A 23,012-nucleotide genomic window follows, 5' to 3' on the forward strand; every position below is an offset into this window, starting at 1 on the left:
CCCTGCAAGATGGGGAATTCAAGATGACCACAGATATGTAAGTTTTCAAGACTTGCAGAGGCTCCTTCTAGCTGTCAAAACGTCTTCTTCTTCCCCATGCCATGTGCTTCTGCATGGACCACCACCACCCTCATCTTCTTTACCTTTTCCCTCACTCAAAATCCACCAACAATGCATCAAATTTCCACTCTATACATCTTTTACTGTCTAATTATAGAGTGTTAGAAGTTACTGTTTTTCACATCCATTTCAAGCCAAAAGACACTTCTTGTTGTTATCCTGGAAGAAAAAAGTTGTCATTCACATGCACCGGACTTAGCTCAGAATCTGTCGTTTCCACGTACAAGACATGTAACAAAAATCTATCCACACTTAACAAATATCTATATCAACACTTCCACTCATATATAACAGAACTAAATCTCCCACCTTAGCCACTCCGATATAACACACAGACAACCTCATCAAGAACAACAATGAAGATAGTTCTGAGCATCATCTTCTTGAGTTTATTCTCTCTCTCCCACGCTTCTGTGGTAGATTTCTGCGTGGCAGATTTCACAGCTCCCAATGGCCCTGCAGGCTACTCATGCAAGAACCCTGCACACGTGACAGCGAATGACTTTGCCTACTCTGGCCTCGCCACTGCTGGCAACACCTCAAACATCATCAAAGCTGCAGTGACTCCAGCATTTGATGCTCAGTTCCCCGGCGTCAATGGCCTCGGCATTTCTGCCGCACGTTTGGACTTGGCACCAGATGGGGTTATCCCACTCCACACACACCCTGGAGCCTCAGAACTGTTGGTGGTTGTGGAAGGTCAAATCTGTGCTGGATTCGTTGATTCCGGCAACAATGTCTACCTCAAAACCCTCGAAAAGGGTGACATCATGGTTTTCCCTCAGGGCTTGCTGCACTTCCAAATCAACTCTGGTAACTCCCAGGCTTTAGCTTTTGTGAGCTTCAGCAGTGCCAACCCTGGCCTCCAGATTCTCGACTTCGCTTTGTTCAAGAGTGACTTCCCCACTGAACTCATCACCCAGACCACTTTCATTGATGCTGCTGTCGTCAAGAAGCTCAAGGCTGTTCTTGGAGGCTCAGGTTAAATTGAACAATCCATGAAAAAAACATAGGAGTATGTACTCAAGGGTTTGTGTCATTTTTGTTAAAATTTAATTATTTGTGTGATTTTCGTCTTGGATGTAGCGTGCTTGCATGCATGTAAACGCATGCACGAGGTTCTTCTTCTTCTTCTTCTTTAGTAACCAGACCACCTGTGATTTGGTTTTGGTTATATTAATGTTAATTTCTTCTTGTCATGTCAAGTACTTTAAGCTTCTTTGAGGCCGGTGACTAAGCACTTCAGAAATTTGTGCTACAAGATGAATAAATGTTTGATATTTCTATCACAAACAAACCAAGATCTTAAATCCTACAAGATCTTGTACCTTAGTTATTAACTAATATTTTTCTTCTTCTTTTTTTTAGAGGTAAATAGAAAGAATTTTCTAAAAATTACATTATATAATTAATTGTGTAAGCTAAAAGTAATAATAAAATGATATTTCTTTGTAACGTCTTGCTTACTTATTATGATGAAATATTTTAAAATTTAGTTAAAAGAGAGTTAAACGTAATTCAATTTGAATGAAATTAGTATAAAACAATTTGTTTATCTCATTTTCTATTTCTTATGTAGATGGTGTATCTTGTTTAAATCCTTATACAAAAGTCTTACAAGAAGCTATTTAAATAATTTATAAACCTTAGGAAACACTGATTAGATTATGTACAAATAAATTGCGAAAAACTTTATAATTCTATTAAACCCTTTTTAAAATTAATGTTATTTTATTCTTAAATATAAATCATTAATGAAGTCACTTAAAAAAACATATTCTAAAATACTCATAATATTTACTAGTGAACCTTTCTTTTTAAAGGGACTAAACCTATCTGAAGAAAATGTGAATACAAAATGTATTGTATTATTTGCTTATCTAAAACGGTTATATTTTATTATAACTCTGAATATTTTGCAAAAGTTTACCATCAATTTTGTGTTTTGTTCCTTTCTAATTATGTGTCAATAATTTTGCGTTGAATTACATTTTTCAATCCAATAATAAATTTTTGTTATAAAAGAATTGTTGAATTAAAAATTATGGAATGATATAATAATCTAGGTATATTATATGATTTAAACCATTGAGTTTTACCTTTATATTAAACATATCATGTGCTTTTTTTGTGTGAAATTTTAACGATAAAAAATATCAAATTATTTATAATTTATGTATATTTTAAAAATAAATATTATGTTAATATTGATGTATGAATGAAATGAAGATATAAAATGCAAATATTTGACAGGCAACAGTAACAATTTTATATAGGAAAATGACTCATAACATATAACAAGTAATACACCCATATACAAAAGTTTAAATTTTAACAACATTTGAGTATATATATATATATATATTTTTTTTTTTTTATAATTTTTTTTTCACAGTGGACATACCAATTATTATTATGTGTAAAGTATCATGGATGATCTCATTCCAATTAATTAATACTTATAAATTAAACATATAGTAAGCTATATAAAGTTGGCATCAAGCTGTAAATGATTGGATGAGAGAGAAGCTTCAACATGATTTTGACAATTATATTCTGCCAAGAAAATTAAAAAAAGTAATGTATTTTTAAAAGAAGAACTCGTGAGTTAAGAAACTTGTGAAAGCCACTTGAAAATTAATCCATTTCCTTTTCCTTCTGTTATAGTTTTTTTTTTCTTTATCTTTCCACTTATATAGTAAAATATTATATTTAACGTTGTACAATAAATTATGACAACTTGAACAGATTTAAATTAGTATATTTTGAAGAGAACATTTCAAACTTAAGCCCACCACCATAGATTTTTCTTGAGGAATAAAAAAGGATATTTGATTTTAATGCTTTGATTCACCATTAATTTGAAGCCTGAATTCATGTGCAACTGTTATAATAAAAAAGGATATCTGAATTGAAGCTTATCATTCATTCATCAAACTCTTAAAATTGAAAGAGGTTAAAAAGGAAAAATAACCAAATGAGGATAAGAATATATGCCAAAAATAAAAGGGGATAAGAAAAAGGTAGAAAATTAGGAGAAAAAAAGAGGAGCATGAGGCAGAGCCAGCCAGGTAAGCATAATGCAGGTTGGCAAATGGAGTTTTTGGGTTTCTCTCTCTATTTTGGGGGAAGAGAGAGAGAGAGAAACGGAGGAAATGACAGACTGGCAACAAGGAGGGTAAGCACTCTCTGTCTCTGTGTCTATATAAATATATATAAATTTGTTTTGTTAATTCATCAAATTTTAGTGTTTGTAGTTGTGATAGGACGACCCTTTGGTATTTGGATCTTCAAGAAAAAGAGACACTTGGGATTGAGTCACCATGAGTCTCTTCGGTCTTGGAAACAGGTTCTTCATTTCACATCCTCTCCTATTTCTTCTGATTGATATTTTCATCATGATTCTGTGATTTTTTTTTTTGTAAAAAAATTGTCTTTTTATGTGTTCTCGTTATACCCTTTTGAGGATGAGCTTGGATTTTGATTTTGAGGCTGCTCTTGATTTGTTTTAAGATGTGTTTTTATACCCTTTGTTTGATCTTAGAGTTTTCTTAATCTGTTTGTACGTAAATTGTCTTCTGTGTTCTGTAAATGGGATGGTTGATCATCTGATAGATAAAACTATAACAGACATCATGATTACTGATTATGTTAATAACATGGCTATGAAATTTATATGCTTTAATTTCATTATTGCTTTTATTATATTATACAGTGGTGGTTTGCCACATTCTGAAGGTGAAAGTAGGAATTGATCAAGCTATTCACGACAGAGAATTCAAATAGGTATCTAATTAAAGTAATAAGGGATGTTTAGATCAGAGGATAGAGGAGGATGAAAAATATAGTCTTCCATTATTGGGGGAGAGGCAAAATTGCAAGGAAGGAATTTTAGCCCTTTACATATTTTGAACCGAACAAGGGGTGAAATTCCTGATATAACAAATGTTTCTAAACTGAGTGATATTACTAGGTTTTGTTCTGGCAGAAATTTGGTCATACTTGAATTTGTGGGACATGGATTCTTTTTGAGTTTTAGTTGCTTCTGGTTTGAATCCATACGCATTTATTGGGTGTAGATCACTGATATAAACCATTATATGACAAAAATTGCTCCAATCTGCAACTTTTTCTGAAAGTGAAATGATTGTCTCTTTTTATGTTATTGTCTCAGTGTTGTGGTGTACTTTTGTTTTGTTTCTATAAATGACTACTCATGCAATCAAACTTTGATCCATGCAGAAACCAAAAAACTTTTCGTCCAAAAAAGAGTGCCCCATCGGGAAGTAAGGTTGGTACTTTTACATGTCGAATGGTTACTTCTGCATTTTGTTTATGGTTAATGTTCAACCAATTGAACCTTCTATGCATTTTCGTTATAAAATGTAGGGTGCTCAACTTCAAAAACACATCGATGCCACGTTGGGTAGTGGAAACTTGAGGGAAGCAGTTAAACTGCCTCCTGGTGAAGATATCAACGAGTGGCTAGCTGTAAACAGTAAGAATCTTTCATATTTGGCTCTTTGCAGATAGTACTCTAGTTTCTAACTATAAATTGACAGTGCTTGGTGTTTTATTTATGCATCATTGGTGATTATATTTCATGGGAAAGTTGAGAAATTTTGCACATTGTTATTTATATTTTGTTTCTATGTGCAGCTGTTGACTTCTTTAATCAAGTGAATATCCTGTTTGGTACACTTACTGAATTCTGCACAGCAAATAACTGCCCTACAATGTCTGCAGGACCAAAGTATTGTTCATCCTTCAACCAACTCTTCTTAATTTACTTACATAGCATTTTTGCAGCTAGATTAGACAGGCTACTATGTTTATCTTTTTTGAACATTTTGAATGTTTGAGAATGAGTAGTTTGGAGTTATGAAGATTCATGTCTTGAATGTGCAGTTCATAGCTAAATACATTTTCTAAGATGATTTATAGAGTTATATGCATAGGAGGGATAAAAGGAAACAGATTTCAACCAAGAGCATACCATGTTCCTTGAGACTGCAGCACCCTTTTTCACATTTTCTATGCCATTTTTCCTTAACCTTTTCATGGTCTAGTTAGTCAATTATCCATAGCTTCATATCCTAAAATGGAGAATCTAAATCATCGTAAACAACATTATTTTACATATATATTACACATTTATTTAATGTAAAAATTATTAACTCTACAGGTATGAGTATAGATGGGCTGATGGTGTTACTATAAAGAAACCAATAGAGGTGTCTGCTCCAAAATATGTTGAGTACTTGATGGATTGGATTGAATCTCAACTAGATGATGAAACAATATTCCCTCAAAGATTGGGTATGTTGAACATATTGATAAAGCTAATGGTTCAGTTAGCTGAATTTTCTAGACTGTTATTCACTAGTTTTCTGAATTTTCTGCATCATAACACACTTTTTATTAATTTCTGCAGGGGCTCCCTTTCCATCTAATTTCCGAGATGTTGTCAAGACAATCTTCAAGCGATTATTCCGTGTATATGCTCACATTTACCATTCTCATTTTCAGAAGATAGTGAGTTTGAAAGAAGAAGCTCACCTTAATACTTGCTTCAAGCACTTTGTTTTGTTTACTTGGGTAAGTGAGTTACAAATGAATTTAGATTCTCTACTGGATTTTTTTTGTTGTTGTTGATTATATGCCGTGCTTTCAAAATACACAGGTGGATACTGATTTTGATGTTTTAAAATATATTATAAAGAAATTTAATACATCAACACTAGTATATTTAATGCTTAAAGAAATTTAATACATCAACACTAGTATATTTAATGCTCAGCAGATGACATTACGTAAAAACTCAGCAAAATACACATGTGGATACTGATTTTGATGTTTTAAAATATATTATAAAGAAATTTAATACATCAACACTAGTATATTTAATGCTCAGCAGATGACATTACGTAAAAACTCAGCAGAGTATCTGGACTGTTACAAAGATAGAGAAAAATTCATTGCTACACTTAATTCTTCCTGTTTTGCCTTGTGACTTAGATTTTGTGGCTGATATGGTGTATTGTGTTGCAGGAATTCCGTTTGATCGACAAAGCAGAGTTGGCACCTCTTGAGGACCTTGTTGAATCTATTATTCAGTTATAGTGTTATTGATGTTTTCTTCCATAGTTTTTTGGGAGGTTAAACACTGGAATCTTGGCCATACAATTTTTGTGCCATTGTAAAAATACTTGCTAAATGAAAAGTCTTTTTTCAACCCCTTGTATTATTCTCTAACAGATGTTTTCAAGTCCTTTATATTATTCTTCCCCACTATCATATTAATAACACCATGGAAATATTATTTCTAAGGAAAAAGGCATATATCCATCGTAAGTATTGTTTGTGTCGTTTTAGTTTTATTTTATTAATAAACATCGATATCTAAATCAACTTTGATTATTAAGATTATCGATGTAACGCTTTAAATCTGAAGTTATGTTTGGTAGAATTAATCCAGAAAGGTAATTAACAACAACAAAAAAATGTTTGGTAAAACTAATTCGTTAGTTAGTTGAAAGTTGCAGAATAAAAAGTGAAAATACCACTACTTATTAATTCAAATCTTAATATTCGCTAATTACATATTTTTTGAAATTATAACTTATAAATTTTTAATTTTTTATAATATACAAAATTTGTATGAATTAAATTTCAAGTATTATTGTGAATTTTTTTATTGTAATATAAAATAGTTACCATTTCTCAACAACAAAAAAAAAAAGCTCTCACTACCATTTTCATATTAAAAATTTTAATTGCATTTTCTAGTGATTTTGTGTATACAGAATTACTTTATTTTATCATGAAGATATATGTTAAATACTAAACATACCAAAATTTATGATGAAAATAAAACTCGAGTCATAAAGAAGTTATATGATTAAAGCTGAAGTTTTATATTCCTATCCTCTTCTTTAATTATAATAGAATGAATTTGTTTGCGTTCTCAACTTCTCCATTGGTTTGAACATGTTCTACAAAGTTTGTCTTTTGTGTCTAACTCCAAGACCTTGGTAGAAATATGCTAGGCTCACTAAATTGTTAACCATTATCTTTTATGCCTGTATTGGAATACCAACAAATGATGTTTTTCCATGACTTTTAATTCCGCTAAATTGTATCAAAACCCTAATCATTAGCAGAAAGTTTCTGTTAAAGGGTTAAAAAATTTGCAGCATTAAAGTCTCATCAAAGAACACCTCCTTAAAACAATTGCTAGTGCATAAAACCAGAGAATTTTGTACTATTGAATAATGAACTACAACAATACAGCTTATTCAGTCTAGCATCTTTTCATGACATGAAAAGATATTGAATAATTAAAAATCTAAAAATACAAAAAAGAAAAAAAAAAAAAAAAAACCTTTTTCATTAGAAGTGTGACTAAGGATGAGGTTTTTCCCTCAAGGTTTATCATCTGTTGTGAATGGTAGGTATATAGTATACTTGACCTGCTCATGCTTGATCCTTCAATTTGAAATGCAGCAGCAGAATAGCTCAGTTTTTACCACTTTTTCTTGGTCCCATGTAAGCATGTACAACTTCTCAAGCACTCAAGCTTCTGAACAATCACATTCTGCTTTCTCAAGACAGAAGAAGTACTCAAAATAACCTATAAAACAGCCACAATGCCCTGTTCATGCAACTCTCAACATGGCATCATATGAAAGACAACCTTCTGCGAGGTCTTTATCTAATCTTGTTTTGTTTCACATATACAACCTGGCATAGGATTTGCATAAAAACTTTCCTCTAGCTTAGGAAATTCTCCACGCTCCCTAAGGTATGGAGCACCCATTCGCTCTTTGTGAAGTACTTTTACCTTGGACCTGAACTTCTTCCAAGAAATTTTTCCTTCATCCAACTTATCAACCAGTTTAACAAAATTTGCCCTGCACAGCAACAGTTTCACGTTGCAGCAGTAATGTAAATATGAATACATGATCAAACAGTCAATATCTACAAGTAAGAATGAGGGAAGAACATGTTACTTGTCTGGATTGATGGTCTTCTTGAAGTTTTCAAAGCGCCTGTGACCTTGTACTGCTTTTGCCATATTCCCATCATAAGTATAGAGAAATATATCACTCTGAAGTGCAACAATATAGTCTATACCAGCTAACATGTTCTGGTGATTCTTGTAAGGATTCAACTCTTCTTTGGAAGACAGAGAGGAATGAGAGAAAATGTTGGGGAAATCGTCCTCAAGATATTTCATACTTCCTCTACCATACGATTCGCCGGCTACCAAATAAATCCTGGTTTGTGATGGAAAATCCAGTGCTCTGAGCAATAGGGAAGTTTCCCTCGGAGTTAATGGACAACCCCCTGTTAATCTCCTCTCAGTCCCATTAATCTCCTTCTCCTTCCAGTGACCAACTTCATGTCGCATCTGTCGCAGTTCTTCATCTTCCTCTGCAGTCAAATTGTGACTGCAGCCTGTAAATGCGAGCATATCCTTCTCATACCTGTTACAAAAGGGGATAGACCAAATATTAAATTGAATACTTCTAGTCCAGAGAAAAAAATATATTTTATCAGTTCAGATCAACAGAAACTAGCCTCAAATGAAGCGCAAGATAAGGACTTTCATCATTCTGTCGCAATCTGGATATTAATTTGTTTCCAAATTCTTCAATTGGAGAGGAATATTTCAGTGCTCTATAATTTACACGACATCTTAGTTTTTGTATTGAGCTTGGAATTCCATTATTAGCAAGCCTGGAATCAGAATGGGTGAAATAGATCACTTTGTGCTGCTTTAGGAGTGGAAGAACCTCATTCTTGTAATAACTGGTCTGTGAACAAGGAGACTCAATCAATATGGATAGCAAATATGTCTCTCATTTCATAATCTTATTTGATATTCACTTGAACTTGCTACTAAAAAACATCATATGGGTTGCTTGTCTTCCACAAGAATGCAATAAATCAATTAATCAAACATATCATTTTAACTTCAAGAAATAATAGACAATTATGTTGACCTTAGACCAAGATATTGGAGTTTTGGAGAAAGGTTCAGTTTCAGCATAAGCAGGTGGTAATCTCTCAACTACTTCGATATCACCCTTCAGTGTCTCAATAAAATGTTTCCAGTCAAACAAATCCTTGAAGCCACTGCAAACACATCAAAACAAACCAATCAATCCATTTTTCCAATACCACAGTACCAGAGGAGGTAAAAGTAAACCAACCTTGCATCACCCCAGTACGAAGTGTGATCAAGAGAAGGAAGAACAAGTGTTGCCTTCATAATCTTAGCAACAGCGACCATATCACATATCTGCATTCAAAATATATTGACATGTTAGATTATGCTTGTAGCCAGCCTAACTTTTTTCAAATTCATTAGAAACCAACAAATCCAGACCCCAAATCTCATTTGATTCAGGCCACCATTAGCATTTACAAGAATGTAGCCATTGGTCTTTGCATCAAGCTCTGCAAAATAGAATTCAAAAGTTAGCAGAGAGAAATGTCGAAAAATGTATAGCAGAAAATACTTGATATTAAAATAACACACTTTTATGAATTCTTGGCAGGTCTATACATTGCGTGAAATTCTCATAGTTGGGATTAAACCAGATTCCTGATTCCTGAACAAAAAGGAAATGCTAATAAATGAAAAGGAAAATACATCTGAGAATTTATACACAAATAAAACAACATGTGCCGTTCATTCCAAATTCCTTGGAATTTCATTTGACAACCTAACATAATGAACTGAATATAACACACTGAACATGATGAGATATAGGTTAGAGGCTTACTACAGCCATGTCAGTGTGGCTGTCAATCATTCCTGCAGTTACCATCTTGAGAGTTCTTTCAACCTCATTTGCTCCCTCCCTATGTGCATAACCATGAGAGCTTTGATCCATTAGATTTCGATTATTAATGGAGTCAGATAGTTCCTGATAAGAGGGTGAAGTAATTTACTCAGTGTGACCTATCGTATTGTTATTCAACTTAATAACCCTATATTGTCATCAAAGTGAAATTCATCACTGAAGCACTTAAGAAATGCATCATTGAAATTTCATTTCAATAATCTATGATAATTTAAACATTAATATATGCTACCATCAAAGTGAAATTCCAATTATGATGGAAAAACAAAACTAGAAACACTTAAGATCTGCCCTTAATTAAGCTTTGTCCTCGGTTTCTACAATTTGGTGCGCAAAATCTATCATCAACAAATAGCATCACACAAAAGATTTTCAATGACAAGTTTTCCTCTCAGCAAATGTTTAAACCACAAGCATCATCAACTTCATCGCATCATAATAAGATTAAGGCGCGGTATAACTGAAACCTGAACGGATTCACGTGTACTGTGTACTGAAGATCGGAACCACCAGGCAGTGGCACAAATCTTGAGAAGACCCACAAAAAGACACACCCCGCAGAAGAGAAAGAACACCCATTGCCCAAACTTGTTCCTTTTTTCCTTGTGGCTCAAATGATGATTGTGGTGATGGTGAAGATTATTCCTTTTCAAAAGAGACCCTTCAGCAGGAGCCAAGGGGGATCTGGGCGAGTTGATTTGAAGCTCAATTTCATTGATGTTATTGTTGTTGTTGTTCTTGCGTTTGAACGAGTGGGCTCGGCGAGTCATGGAGCCGGAGTAACGCGGGCTGTTGACTCGGTGTGGACCGCCATCCACTGCGGCGGTGCTGTTGCTGCTATTGTGCGCCATGGCACGTTATCACTATTCACACAAAGTGGTTTTGTTGCTGCCACTGATTAAAGTAGCAGTGAGTGTTGGTTTTTTATTCCAGATTGTTCTCTCTCTCTTTTCTTTTCTTCTTGATGCGTGTCTGAATCTGAATAATACGCGGCGCTTAGTCAAGTCTTCATGGTTTACAGTTACTTAGTATCTGTCATTTTCAACCATTTTTTAATGACGGAAAGAGGCAAAACGAAGAAAATTAATCTGTAAAAAATTTAATTCCTAATTTCCTGGTCGATTATGAACTAAAGTCATTATCAGTTAACTTTTATCTCTGATTCATGTCCACAAAACAAAATGTAAGTTCGCTTAGTATTGCCCGAAGGTGTGGTCAATGTTCAAAAATTTAGTTGAGAAAATTCCAACAACCTTTCTCTACTACTTCCTTTTTTTCTTCTTTTAGCTTGATGTTTTCTACCTTGACCATGATCAGTGAAAATGTCTTCTTGCTTTGTAATCTGTTTTTGTTCTGGAAAAAACCTCACTATTTTGCATTTGTGATCTGTGGTACAGGAGAAGTTTTTATCATATCTATTATAATATATAAAAGATATATTTTTTTTTACGATAATATTTCAAAATTTTAATTTTACTTTTAAAAATATAATTATTTATTAAATTTTTAAAAATTTATCATTATTTTTACTTTTTTTTTCACATTTCAAAATTTTAATTTTAATTTTTATAATATAATTATTTATTAAATTAACTGCTACTTTTGTAAATTTTTATGAAATCGTTATCTCTGTTTTTTTTTTCTGTTTATTAACTATTATTTCCTTATCTTTTTTTTCTAGAATATTTTATTTTACTTTTAATAAATATAATTTTATTTTATATATTAACTTAATAACATTATAATATTATTATTTATTAATATAATATCATGTATATATAAAAAATCATAAATACACGTAAACGTATAAATACACGTAAACGTAATAGTGTCTATGTTTACCGTAGAGTAAATAAAGGTGGGAAATTAAGTGTTTAACGTTGGATATCAATATAAATTATATGTAAAGACAAAAAAAAAAAGAGGTTTAACATAAAATTTTGGTCTCTTATCTTAATTTATAATAACTAGTTCGTATGTCTTTGGATTCATCCTATGAGTGTGTTAATTTGCATAGAGAAAAATACCATGAAATCAACCCAACAACTTAGTTGATTTTTGTATTTTTTTTAGATATTTGTTTTCAATTTTTTAGACAGCGTAAAATGATGGGCAATAATGGCTTGAGTTGAGAAAGGAAAATGTCATTTTCTCTAATATTTTACATAAATTTTAGACATATCACAGTGAAAAGAATGTGTCAGTACATTGTTTGTTGACTTGTTCTACTATTTTGTCACAATCAAAACATATTATGTTGACTTGTTCTACTTCTATTCTGTCATAATTAGAATGAAGGTAAATATCATTTTGAAATTTAACAATTTTTTTCATAAATTTTCTATTTTCTATTTTATCTTTTAATTTTCTTTTATAAATACAAAAAGTTGATTTTTTTAATTACTAAATTATCTTTGAAAAAAAAAGCTGTCAACTAGTATAATGATGTCAAAAATATATTTTCTTAAAATGAAACGTAAAACATAGCTTCTACTTACCATAGATGATGGGTTGGCTCATCAAAGAACACAATATAAAAAGTTAATGTTTCAAATTATATGTTATTTATTGTAATAAATCAAATTTAATATTTTATATATAATATAAACTGTTTTAAAGGAATGGATCCGCAGTCTAATGAGGAATATAAACGAGTGAGAAAAGAAAAATATCTTAAAAAAGAACTAAAATAAAAAAAAAGTCTTCAAAGACTTTTAACAAGATCTATTAACCTAAGAAGAGTTTTAAACCTAAAATCCTTCTACAACTCTCAAAATTAAATGAAGACAGTAGACCAATTTATGCATGTAATGCTAGTAAGGAAACTATAACTTAAGCTCCTATAATTATAATAATAATAATAATAATAATAATAATAATAATAATAATATCCTAAAGTTCTAAAGCTAGACTCATTAAAACTGCTGAAAAATGGTAATAGCATTTTTACTTGTAATATAATAAATACATTCTTTTATTGCAATTGCTTAAAATTAAAAACTAAGTAATAGCTTAAAAAAGAAATGATAGTTAAATCAGTGACATCCATTGACGTGATCTTAGAAAGTGTCAAATAATGAAATAGGTTAACATGAAAAAACAAATAAAATGTTAGTTGAAAATTGTCAAATTCAATAAAATTTCCAGTGTTTTTCAAACGAATATTATAATTCATTAGAAAATATGAAAAAAAAAAGTGAAGCAATTACAATTTTTGTAATTAAAGAAGAAAAAGAAAATATAAAGACTGGTATGGGTTGGCGGGAAAATGTAACGTGAATTCCGGTGAAGTGGTGTGCGAGAGAAGTTTGGGAAAAGTCTTCTCTCTGTTACTGCGGGTCCCACCAATGTTCTAGACTTGCAGAATAAATAGCCTCTCTCACGCCGACAGCACCGTTTTCCCTCCAAATCTCTTCATTTTCCCTCTCACTCTGCTCCAACCACTTTCTCTGGATCTCACTCACATTTTCAGTCACTTCATTTCCACTTCCAAACCCTATTATCGTATTTAGTGCTTCGGATTTCTCATCAAAATGGTTCAAACCAAAACCACAAACCCCTCTAAACCCGACGCCATCCACCCACTCACGCCGGCCCAAACCCGCGAACCTTCCTCCCTTTCCGCCTCTCCCCCTCCTCCCCGCCGCAGCCGCCGCCTCGCCTCTCTCTCCGACGTCTCCCCTGCCGGTAGGGTTTCCACCGCCTCCAACCGCCAGGCCTTTCTCAACTTAAGATCGGGAAAGAGGGTTCTCAAGAGCGATATGACAAACGACGCAGAGGAACAAGGTAATGACGCAAACAATGAAGATGATGACGTTGCAGTGGCGGTTGATGTCAATGTCACCACCAGAGAAACTACCTCAGCCGTCAATGTCAATGTTGTAGCAGATGATTCCGGTGTTAGGGTTTCCACCCGGAGCCGGAAGCGCAAGAGTGACTCAGCCGGTTCCGAACACGAGGAGTTTCTCTACTTAAGGTCGGGAAAGAAGACTTTAAGGAGAACAATCAATTTCGATCCCAAAGAACAAGTTAATAACGCAAATGACGATGATGCTGATAATAGTAATGTTGATGACGATGGTGACGTGGCAGTGGCGGTTGATGGTGACGTGACAACGCCGGAATCCAGAACGGAGAACTCCGGTGTGAATAATGCACCTGCGCGAGTTCGAGAACGTTCTAGAAACTCAAATGCAAGAGAGCGCCGTTCCGGTTTGAGGAGGAATGATCATATGGAGGGCTTCCACGACATTGCGCGGGAAAATGCGTCACGGTTTGCTTTCTTCGCACCGGAAGAGGAAGATGGTGACCGGTCGCCGCCGGTTCCCGAAGCGGCGCATGAGGAAATTGAGGACTGGCCTGGTCCTTTCTCTACGGCTATGAAAATCATCAGAGACCGAGGGATGAATCTTCAGAACGCTCAAACAAGTTCGCAGACGAACTTGTGTGAGTCTATTAAGTGGGTTCCCAAGGCGAAGAAGGGGGATGTGGGCGTTTTATCGGTTCCTTCGTTGCAAGACATGTGCTTTAAGATTCTTGTGAAGAATGTTGACGCGATTGCATCGCTCGAGAGTGTGCCTGATGCACTGAGACACCGGCTTAGCCAGTTGCTCTGTGACTCGAGGAGAATTAATGGTCACTTTCTAGAGCTTCTTGTGCGTGGAACTCCCACGGAGATTCGGTTAAGGGACTGCTCGTGGTTGACCGAGGAACAGTTTACCGAGTGTTTTCGAACGTGTAACACGGAGAATTTGTTGGTATGTGGTCTAAGATATTTGATGGCTTTTGGTATTACTTGCTATTTTTGGTGCATATGAAACTGGAGTGTTGAATTTTATAAGCTACTATTGTTGCCTGATTATCACGAAGTTAACTGGTTTTTTTGTTTCTATTCTTGTTGGAGGTATGTGGGTTGATATTTAAGGTAAGATATTATTATTTAAGATGGTTGTATGATACAAGAAATCTGATTAAACGGTACCTGTATTTAGCTTTACAGCATTTTGTTCATTGTATGATCTATGGACTGCATTGTCTACTGTATGTTCATGTTTTTCTACTGAATGGCACTTTATATATGTAGGTGTAATTTAACATGGTTTTCCTTTGCTTGATTTTGATTTGTATTTAGTGGCTGAAATTGATTACCCCTTTATGTGCCCGGGTTTGTTACTAGTACCAGTACTAGTACTATTACGTGTATTTGAATTTCTTTTTATACATGTTAAGCAACACTTCTTCGACGTAGACGGAAAAGAGAGGATGAGGTGACTGTCCTGAAGCTAGTACAATATTATTTTTGTCGTCGAGAATCTAATCTAGGTCCTTTGATTTGAATTTAAGAGAGGAATTTCTAATATTTTTGTTTTCCTTTTGAAATCTTCATTAAAATTGTGTGATATACACTTGTATATTTTGATTGTTCTTTGTTAGATGAACGAATATATTAGACGAGAAGGGTTTAAGAATAAATGCATTAAGGAGAGATTTTTGGTAGATGCATTATACGTTCTTTTCTTGCTATGCTCAATTTTAATTGTGTATTTTCTAGCTTACAGTTTTTTTTTTTGTTCTCTTTCTGAAATTTGATTAGCTTCTTTGTCGGCTTTTGTTTTTCAATTCCTATATTAACCAACATCTAGTTGTTTATTTACTTGTGTTGTAGGTACTGCAACTTGACCAGTGTGGGAGATGTTTGCCTGATTTTGTAATAGTTGCTACTTTGGCACGGTCACCTAGGAATTTGGATAGGTTGACTACTCTATCACTCCGTGGTGCATGCCGACTTTCAGATGGAGGTTTGCGTGCGCTGGTTTCTTCAGCTCCTGCACTTAGATCGATAAATCTAAGCCAGTGCTCCCTTCTCACATCTGCTAGTATATATATTTTGGCTGAATCTTTAAGATATCTTCTGAAAGAGTTGTTCCTTGATGATTGCCATGGCATTGATGCTGCACTAATTGTGCCAGCACTGATTGAGCTTGAACATTTAGAAGTGTTGTCAGTAGCTGGTATTGAAACTGTTTGTGATGAATTTGTGAAGAATTACATTGTTGCACGTGGCCAAAACATGAAAGAGCTCGTTTTGAAGGACTGTATGTAAGTATCACTGTAGCTATCTGTTTCATGTCGGGAATCTCCTTAAGACGTTCAAGTATTTTCTTTGAATGTTTGGTGATCAAAATTTCAGTTAAAGAAAAAATTAAACCAAATTGGGATGTGATATTAGTTTTGGTTAATTGATCAAGTGTCCAAAACTTGTTGTTAATCATTCTTTGGACATGGTTGAATTGTGAAGCTAGTTAGTTCTATATTTGAAATGGCACAATTTTTTCTGATATAGTAATTTCCGGTTTTTTTCATTTTCAAAAGTTTTGTCCGTTGATATATGTTTCTAATGTGCAGAAACTTGACCGATTCATCAATCAAAGTTATTGTTGAGCATTGTCCGGGATTGCGGGTACTTGATCTTATGAACCTGAACAGATTAACAGATTTATCCATTGGATATCTTACCAATAGTTGCCGCGTACTTCATACCCTGAAGCTTTGCCGAAATCCATTCAGGTGTTTTTTTATTCTTCATTTTCTAGATTTCCTTACCACAAGAGACTTGTGCTACACTCACTTTTGATTGTGCACTTGATTGTTTGTCTATGGTCAATTTAGTCCATGCAAGAATCAAGTCATAGTAGTTCTGAATTTTTAATAGGATTTTTAATGATTATCTTTCGTTCCGATGCCCTAAGCGTTGTTTTGTTTCCCAGAAGTTGAAATTTCGATACTTTTTTCAACATTAACTGTCTTGAAAAACAATTCTCTTTTGTTGACTGATTCCCTACTTGAATACAAGTATTGGTTACAAATATTTCATTTTGTACTCTGATGGAAATAAGGTAGATTCACTGGTATACAGACTTGGCAAGCCATCCATGTGGAAAATGTGGAGCTATAAAGTAGGCTTGGTAGTAAAAGTGTATGGGAGGAAGGGGATAGGTGGTGGACTCAAATCCTAACAAAACTGATTGAAAACTAAAAAAATCCACGTGGAAAACCTATACTAGCCATAGGAAACAACTGAAGAATTGGCTGGATGACAGTGTTGATAGAAAATAATAATGAAACTTGTAAAAGTAATAACTAACCTAATTGCAGATATATTTTGAAAATAAGTTACTGCAGTTTGTGGGCAGAGATTACTCTTCTTTAGGATATCTTTTGTAACAAGTAGATTATCACGTGTTCAGTAATATGTTTTGTATATTAATTTCCGTTGCTCCATGATATTCTGGATTTGAGATTAATTATTCCGTGGTATTGTCATGTATGGTATGTTTGGGTGGATCTCGTTGGGATCGAATAATACTCTGGATTTTGTTGTAGTGATGAAGCAATTGCTGCATTTGTGGAAACCACCGGAGGGTCCCTGAAGGAACTGTCACTTAATAACATCAAGAAGGTACTTTGTCTTCTGGAACTCAATGATTTTATATACAGTTAGGCTTGTTCATACCAATAGTTCTTGAACATTGTGACATACCGGAAGAGGTGCTGTGATTATTAAAAATAACAAACCTACTTTTGAGCTTTAGCAGTAGTCTGCAGAACATGGTTACATGATATATCATCAAGATATCATTTTTTTTCTTATTCAATGCTATTGTCCCTAAATGCATATCATTTGGGTTCTGTTGTAAGTCTAATTTCTGCATTCTAATTCTTTGGTACATCTCTGAGTGCCTCATTTGTTTGATACAGGTTGGTTACCACACAACCTTATCACTTGCAAACCATGCTAAAAATTTGCACTGTCTAGATTTATCTTGGTGCAGAAATTTGACAGATAATGCATTGGGTTTGATTGTGGATAGCTGCTTGGCGCTGAGGTTACTCAAACTTTTTGGATGCACTCAGGTATATGTATATCTCTGATAAATTTATCTAGTTCACTCTTCATCATTCACGGGGGTTTTTATAAAGAAATGTTTTGTGCATTTTTGCAGGTTACAGATGCATTTCTTAATGGTCACTCAAACCTACAGATACAGATAATTGGTTTAAAAATGTCTCCTGTTTTAGAACATGTCAAAGTTCCAGATCCTCATCAGGGTGCTTTGAATTATTCATCAGTCTCTTCGGATTTGGTATAACATTAGTGTCAAAATCAAAAATATGTAGTGGCAGACATTTAGCATAACTAAGCCTACGAAGATATTTGAAGTATGATCTTTTGCCAAGCCTATCATTTTGAGGGTGGAAGATAAGGTAATTTGCATCTAATGTCAATGCCCGAAGTTTCTCAGGATTGGTTTCATCATCAGTCCACGATCTGGAAGATTTTTATAAATGTTTAGTAGCTGGCCTTCTAGGGGCATCACATTATCTGTATATCTGTTAAATCTTAACTAATGCCCAATATTTAATTTTTAATTTTCAGCGTATTTATGCATTTTACAAATTCTCGCATTGTCAAACACAGGCTCTCTCGGTGAGTCATTAAAAGTTCATTTCAAATTTTAAAAAATCTAGGCAAACAGAAGCAAGAGAGTGTATTAGCTCGTCTTTGTAATCTTATTTGTACCATTGCTCTTTTTATTTAATTTTATATAATTTATACATGTTATGTCATGTGTGTTGCCGAACTTGTGCACGGGTTATTTAATTATTTTACTAATTGAATAATTTGAATTATAAATGATTAAATAATTTTAAAACTATTTTATTTTACTCAGAAATGCAATATCATCTTTGATATTTTCTAATATATTTATGTAATGTTTAAATTAAAACATAATTATTAATTTAATAATAGAATTATTTAGAATGTATATACAAATTAAAATTATAAAAATATCTGATTAAACCATAAATTAAATTTTAATATTTTCTCTTTTAAACTCCTATTCACTCACCCTATCTCATCATCCTTCTACATTTCACTCTTTATTCCAAAACTCCAACTTCTCATTTCCTTTCTCAATCTTTTAAAACTCGACCTTTAATTTGTTTTTGTCCTTCTCATCATCCTTCTCATTTCCTTCTCATCATCCTTCTCTTTTTTCTTCAAACTTTAACCTTTAATTTGTTTTTGTCCTCTTAGCCTCACTTTCCTATAATTTTTAGGATTCATTCTTCTATCTTGAAATCCGACACATTGTTGTATTATTTACAGTTTGTACCGTGGGACGTAATTCATAAACACATAATAACCAAAAAAACAACTTCTGAGAGGGAGACAAAAGTAGCATAGATAGAGAGATACAGATGGTAACATTTCTTCCTGACATAAATTAAGTAAATCAGCGCAAAGGAAGGCACTTCAATAGAGAAACAAACTTTTAACCACAAAAAAGAAGAGACTGAGACTCTTGCAATAAAAATCACCCTTTTTGAATCCAATACATCTGAGTTTGTTTCTTAAATTACCCACAAGTTTTCCAATACATATAATTTCAGGAAGAATATATGATACCTATACAAGCTACAGAATTAAATATCCACGCATTGAAAATGAAGGAGAAACAATGAAAATATGTTACCTTAGTTAGGTACAAACATGGACACCTACATGCATTTACATCTTACACCTCTATGATGGTTACAGGAACTACTTAAATTCTGAAATTCACAACTTTTCTGAAGCTATCCTTAGTATTTTATGTCTGTAATCGCAGTAAGTATGTTTCTTCCACCAACTGGGAATTTGCCATTTCAACCATCTGAGAAGAGCATGGAAACTGCCAGTTATTGCTTCTCACAAGTAGAAAAAATTACATCATGAATGAACCATCAATTTCATCCTTAAAAGAATATCCTCTCTCCTAAGTTGTCCTAAAAGTAAAAGATTGCATAAATAATCCTCCAAGTAGTTTTTCAAATATTAAGAAATTCATCAAAATTGATTCTATAAGTAAAATATATCAAAATGGGGACTAAACTCAGATATTTAATAATTGCAGAATAACTTATACAATGTTTTTTATTTCTTGAACCAAGGATATCCTAGACTGGTAGTTGGAAGCTAATTCCTTTTTAGATGCAGAGATCACAAAAGTGAGTCTTATCTCTTCAAACAAAGTCTTTTCATACATAGTCAGATATAGAACACTTCACAATATACTAAGAAACCCAGCTATCAACCAATTTTTTCTTATAACTTATATAGTTCCATTACTTTAGAAGTTAATTGGGATAGAGGTTAATAGTTTGAGGACCACATTAGTAACTTATTCGATCCAATGTAGACGGTGGAAAATGCACATGAACTAGCAATATTACCTCAAAACCCATCTTTTGGTACAATATTTGTGCAGGCCTATTCTTTTTGTCCACATGCACATACACCTGTGTCACTCCTGCTAAATGAATCCAGGAATTGTGAACTTTCAGTCATTTTTTTGGTAAATTACATCAGACAAAGGAAAACTACTCTCACTAAAATGTTTGGTTGTATTACCATTAGATTTTGCAGCTCCAATAGCAAAAGACAACATGTTACTTGCAATTCCCTGGCGCCTAGCTGATTTGATAACGCACAAGTTTGCAATGTAACCATATCTGCTTGGTGGTGTTCTGTTGATGCAGCAAAACAGGGGAGCCTTTACCCGTTCCTGAAGAAATGATCAAGTTGCAGAATGCATCAACACCAATAGTCTAGTAGACAAAGCAACAAAGTGAGATAGAATGTGCAATACCCCAGGATAAGTCTCCCCTTGAAGCAAATATCGGATGTTCAAATCAAGGGTTCCTACAACACTTTTTAATATCGAGTGTTTTGCATTCTTCTGCTCCTTCCTCACCTGTTAAACTTGACTCCAAACACCATAAGTTGAAACATTAAGGACAATCAACCATCAAACTATTAGTGATCTAACAGGTTTCTTCTCATTTTTGTCATTAAATCAGAGCTTTCAAGTATATATTATAACCTAAATTCTAAACTAAACCAGAATCTAAGATGAGGTTGATTTACCGTGATGATGCATGCGCAGCTATCACCGTTTTGCACCTTGCACCGTCTCTTTAATGCATGAAATTCCTAAACAATAGGAAATCCTGTTGAGATTTTTTATGAACTACACTCTAGCTATACAGTACATACACAGCAGTTATATTATATCAACTCCTACCTGCTCAGCAAATTTCCTTTTGTAGTTATCAACATATCTGGATAAAACAGAAGGAAAATCATTTGCACTCATCATCTATTGTGAACAAAAGCCAAAAATTATCTTTAAATCAATGCTAAATATGGGACATGTTAATCTGATTAATTGTCCCTGATTCAAATGTTACTCAATCTGCTAACATGCTTAGTTACACAACACACCATGCTAAAAAGTAAAAGCTGAAGTCAATGAAACCAAAATATGGTTTCACATCCCATGTTTATCACTACTAAAAGATGTCTATAAAAGAACATTTGACCTTTTCCTGATGTGTGTCATGTCATACCTTTCATATGATCGATTCTCCCAGTGACTTTCTGCTCTCAACCATGCTGCTGTCTACCATAAAATTAAACAAAACAAATAAATAAATATTTGAGAAAGATAACAGCATCATAAATTATAGATGACAATACACACACTTCACATTTTTTTTTTTCTGTCATACAAATTATCATAGCATACCCAATACTCTTCATCAAGCACAGCTTCTCGTGCAACAAATTGCCCAAACTCAACCCTATTTACACGACCCAATTCTTGATCCGATGGCTGCAACCGATCAAATTGGAGATCGTTGGAGTTTAAAGTTTCCACTTTGGAAATGGGTGGAGTTGAAAGCTGCCTAGAGAGTTCTTCCTTCTTCTTCATACTATAATCATTATTAATACTATTCTTCTTTGTGGGAGAAAATTTTGAATCCATGGCCCTGTTCATGTCAAACATAAAACACATAAAACATTAGAAGCTAGGAATCATACAATAAAAAAAAATCCCAAACTAAAAAATAAATCAAAAAGAAAATTGAAGCTCACATGGTCCATGAGGAGTTAACTCTCAAGCATTTATAAGGGCTTGGAGACCCATTGAAGAATAAGGTCCCAAATTCAGGTCTATGAATTGGGATAGTTGACATGGGAGACATGTTTCTCTTCCAGATTCAAGGGCTTATGAAAACCCCAAAAGAATGAAAAGAAAGAATCTTTAAGTCCAAGAGTTCAAAAGGAAGAAACCCCTTTTGATGTTTCAATATGGCAGTGATGCAACATGTAAGAGAACTGAAGTGAAAGAGAGAGGTGAAGAATTGTGGTTTCAAATATAGGTTGAAAATTACATGTTTGTGCTTCTTGTTTCTCAAAGTTTGAGAATTGGCATTAGTGGTGAGGAGAGGACAATTTGATGATGCTTCTACGCCAAGGACTCAGTTTTGGATTGATGATGTTATTGGAGGATGTGTGGTGGGGTATGCTATGACTGGAGACTCATGAGTAAGGACAATGGATATGGCTATCCATTTTATTTTTTCTTTTCATGATTAAGATAACACCATTTTTTTCTCCCTTTTTTAATTTTTAGAGATTTTTGTTTTTGGCTATGATTAGATTAGGTGATGATAATTATATCAAGGTTAAGATAAACATGTCACTAAACTTTGTTTTTGTCTCTATCCTTTACCGAATAAAAAAACAATGTTGGAGGACTCAATTTTAATAGAATAAATTAAAAAAAAATAAAACTAAAATAATCAAAGGGATATTCAAGTACCGGAATTCCGATTAATTTCATAGTTGATGAGTTGGGTCAAAGCTGGAAAGCTAAACGTTTTAGGTTTCAAGATTGTCACAGTTATAAAGATGATACAATGAATTTTAAAGTAATAACTTTTGAAAAAGTATAATATTTGGATATGCAGAAAAATAAATTAGATTTGAAATTAAATTTATAAGATATTGGACAAGTTTGTTTAAACATATAATATAAACAATTTTTAAGATAATCATTTACTTCAAAGACAGATAATACGTTGTTTACTAAAACCACTTGTTTTAAAAAATTAAACACACATATA

The 23,012-nt window shown here is 33.5% G+C and overlaps 5 protein-coding genes across 10 annotated transcripts; 3 read left to right on the plus strand and 2 right to left on the minus strand.

Annotated features, from left to right (window-relative positions):
• The first annotated feature begins 423 nt into the window (after positions 1 to 423).
• Positions 424 to 1,417, plus strand: LOC114162328 (auxin-binding protein ABP19a-like). The gene has a single exon (XM_028046179.2). The coding sequence runs from the start codon at positions 477 to 479 to the stop codon at positions 1,104 to 1,106; it is 630 nt and encodes a 209-aa protein (XP_027901980.1). The 5' UTR covers positions 424 to 476; the 3' UTR covers positions 1,107 to 1,417.
• Positions 1,418 to 3,108: 1,691 nt separating this feature from the next.
• Positions 3,109 to 6,355, plus strand: LOC114162282 (MOB kinase activator-like 1A). 2 transcript variants are annotated; one of them, XM_028046111.2, is made up of 8 exons: positions 3,109 to 3,298; positions 3,369 to 3,469; positions 4,363 to 4,411; positions 4,510 to 4,618; positions 4,780 to 4,873; positions 5,306 to 5,439; positions 5,555 to 5,718; positions 6,172 to 6,355. In XM_028046111.2, exons 2-8 carry the CDS (start codon positions 3,444 to 3,446, stop codon positions 6,241 to 6,243), a joined length of 648 nt encoding a protein of 215 aa, XP_027901912.1. In that variant the 5' UTR covers positions 3,109 to 3,298; positions 3,369 to 3,443; the 3' UTR covers positions 6,244 to 6,355. The 2 variants fall into 2 exon arrangements, with proteins under 2 accessions (XP_027901912.1, XP_027901911.1); XM_028046110.2 differs by having other exon boundaries at positions 3,158 to 3,298; positions 3,378 to 3,469.
• A 1,002-nt stretch (positions 6,356 to 7,357) lies between these two features.
• On the minus strand, positions 7,358 to 10,968 carry LOC114164634 (O-fucosyltransferase 35-like). Its single transcript, XM_028049371.2, has 9 exons — positions 10,463 to 10,968; positions 9,915 to 10,058; positions 9,668 to 9,740; positions 9,515 to 9,585; positions 9,339 to 9,427; positions 9,129 to 9,261; positions 8,704 to 8,939; positions 8,133 to 8,609; positions 7,358 to 8,033 (listed from the first exon to the last, which is right to left on the minus strand). The coding sequence occupies exons 1-9, from the start codon at positions 10,844 to 10,846 to the stop codon at positions 7,835 to 7,837; spliced, it is 1,806 nt and encodes a 601-aa protein (XP_027905172.1). The 5' UTR covers positions 10,847 to 10,968; the 3' UTR covers positions 7,358 to 7,834.
• A 2,367-nt stretch (positions 10,969 to 13,335) lies between these two features.
• On the plus strand, positions 13,336 to 18,425 carry LOC114196112 (uncharacterized). Of its 2 annotated transcripts, none has more exons than XR_003606623.2 (6): positions 13,336 to 14,752; positions 15,661 to 16,094; positions 16,401 to 16,562; positions 17,379 to 17,454; positions 17,812 to 17,909; positions 17,999 to 18,425. XR_003606623.2 is itself a non-coding variant. In XM_028086644.2 (6 exons), the coding sequence occupies exons 1-6, from the start codon at positions 13,529 to 13,531 to the stop codon at positions 18,143 to 18,145; spliced, it is 2,199 nt and encodes a 732-aa protein (XP_027942445.2). In that variant the 5' UTR covers positions 13,339 to 13,528; the 3' UTR covers positions 18,146 to 18,425. The 2 variants fall into 2 exon arrangements, 1 of the variants encoding a protein (XP_027942445.2); XM_028086644.2 differs by having other exon boundaries at positions 13,339 to 14,752; positions 17,754 to 17,909.
• Positions 18,426 to 19,331: 906 nt separating this feature from the next.
• On the minus strand, positions 19,332 to 22,398 carry LOC114164366 (Acyl-CoA N-acyltransferases (NAT) superfamily protein). 4 transcript variants are annotated; one of them, XM_028049012.2, is made up of 9 exons: positions 21,979 to 22,398; positions 21,629 to 21,872; positions 21,450 to 21,502; positions 21,125 to 21,161; positions 20,968 to 21,033; positions 20,690 to 20,794; positions 20,452 to 20,605; positions 20,274 to 20,350; positions 19,332 to 19,826 (listed from the first exon to the last, which is right to left on the minus strand). In XM_028049012.2, the coding sequence occupies exons 1-9, from the start codon at positions 22,086 to 22,088 to the stop codon at positions 19,797 to 19,799; spliced, it is 876 nt and encodes a 291-aa protein (XP_027904813.1). In that variant the 5' UTR covers positions 22,089 to 22,398; the 3' UTR covers positions 19,332 to 19,796. The 4 variants fall into 4 exon arrangements, with proteins under 4 accessions (XP_027904813.1, XP_027904812.1, XP_027904811.1 ...); XM_028049011.2 differs by having other exon boundaries at positions 20,274 to 20,353; XM_028049010.2 differs by having other exon boundaries at positions 19,332 to 19,714; positions 21,979 to 22,395.
• Between the last annotated feature and the right edge of the window lie 614 nt (positions 22,399 to 23,012).

The sequence above is a fragment of the Vigna unguiculata genome, chromosome 9 (genome assembly GCF_037176805.1).
Source record: "Vigna unguiculata cultivar grain cowpea cultivar isolate G323 ecotype 2 chromosome 9, ASM3717680v1, whole genome shotgun sequence".
Classification (NCBI taxonomy): Eukaryota; Viridiplantae; Streptophyta; class Magnoliopsida; order Fabales; family Fabaceae; genus Vigna; species Vigna unguiculata.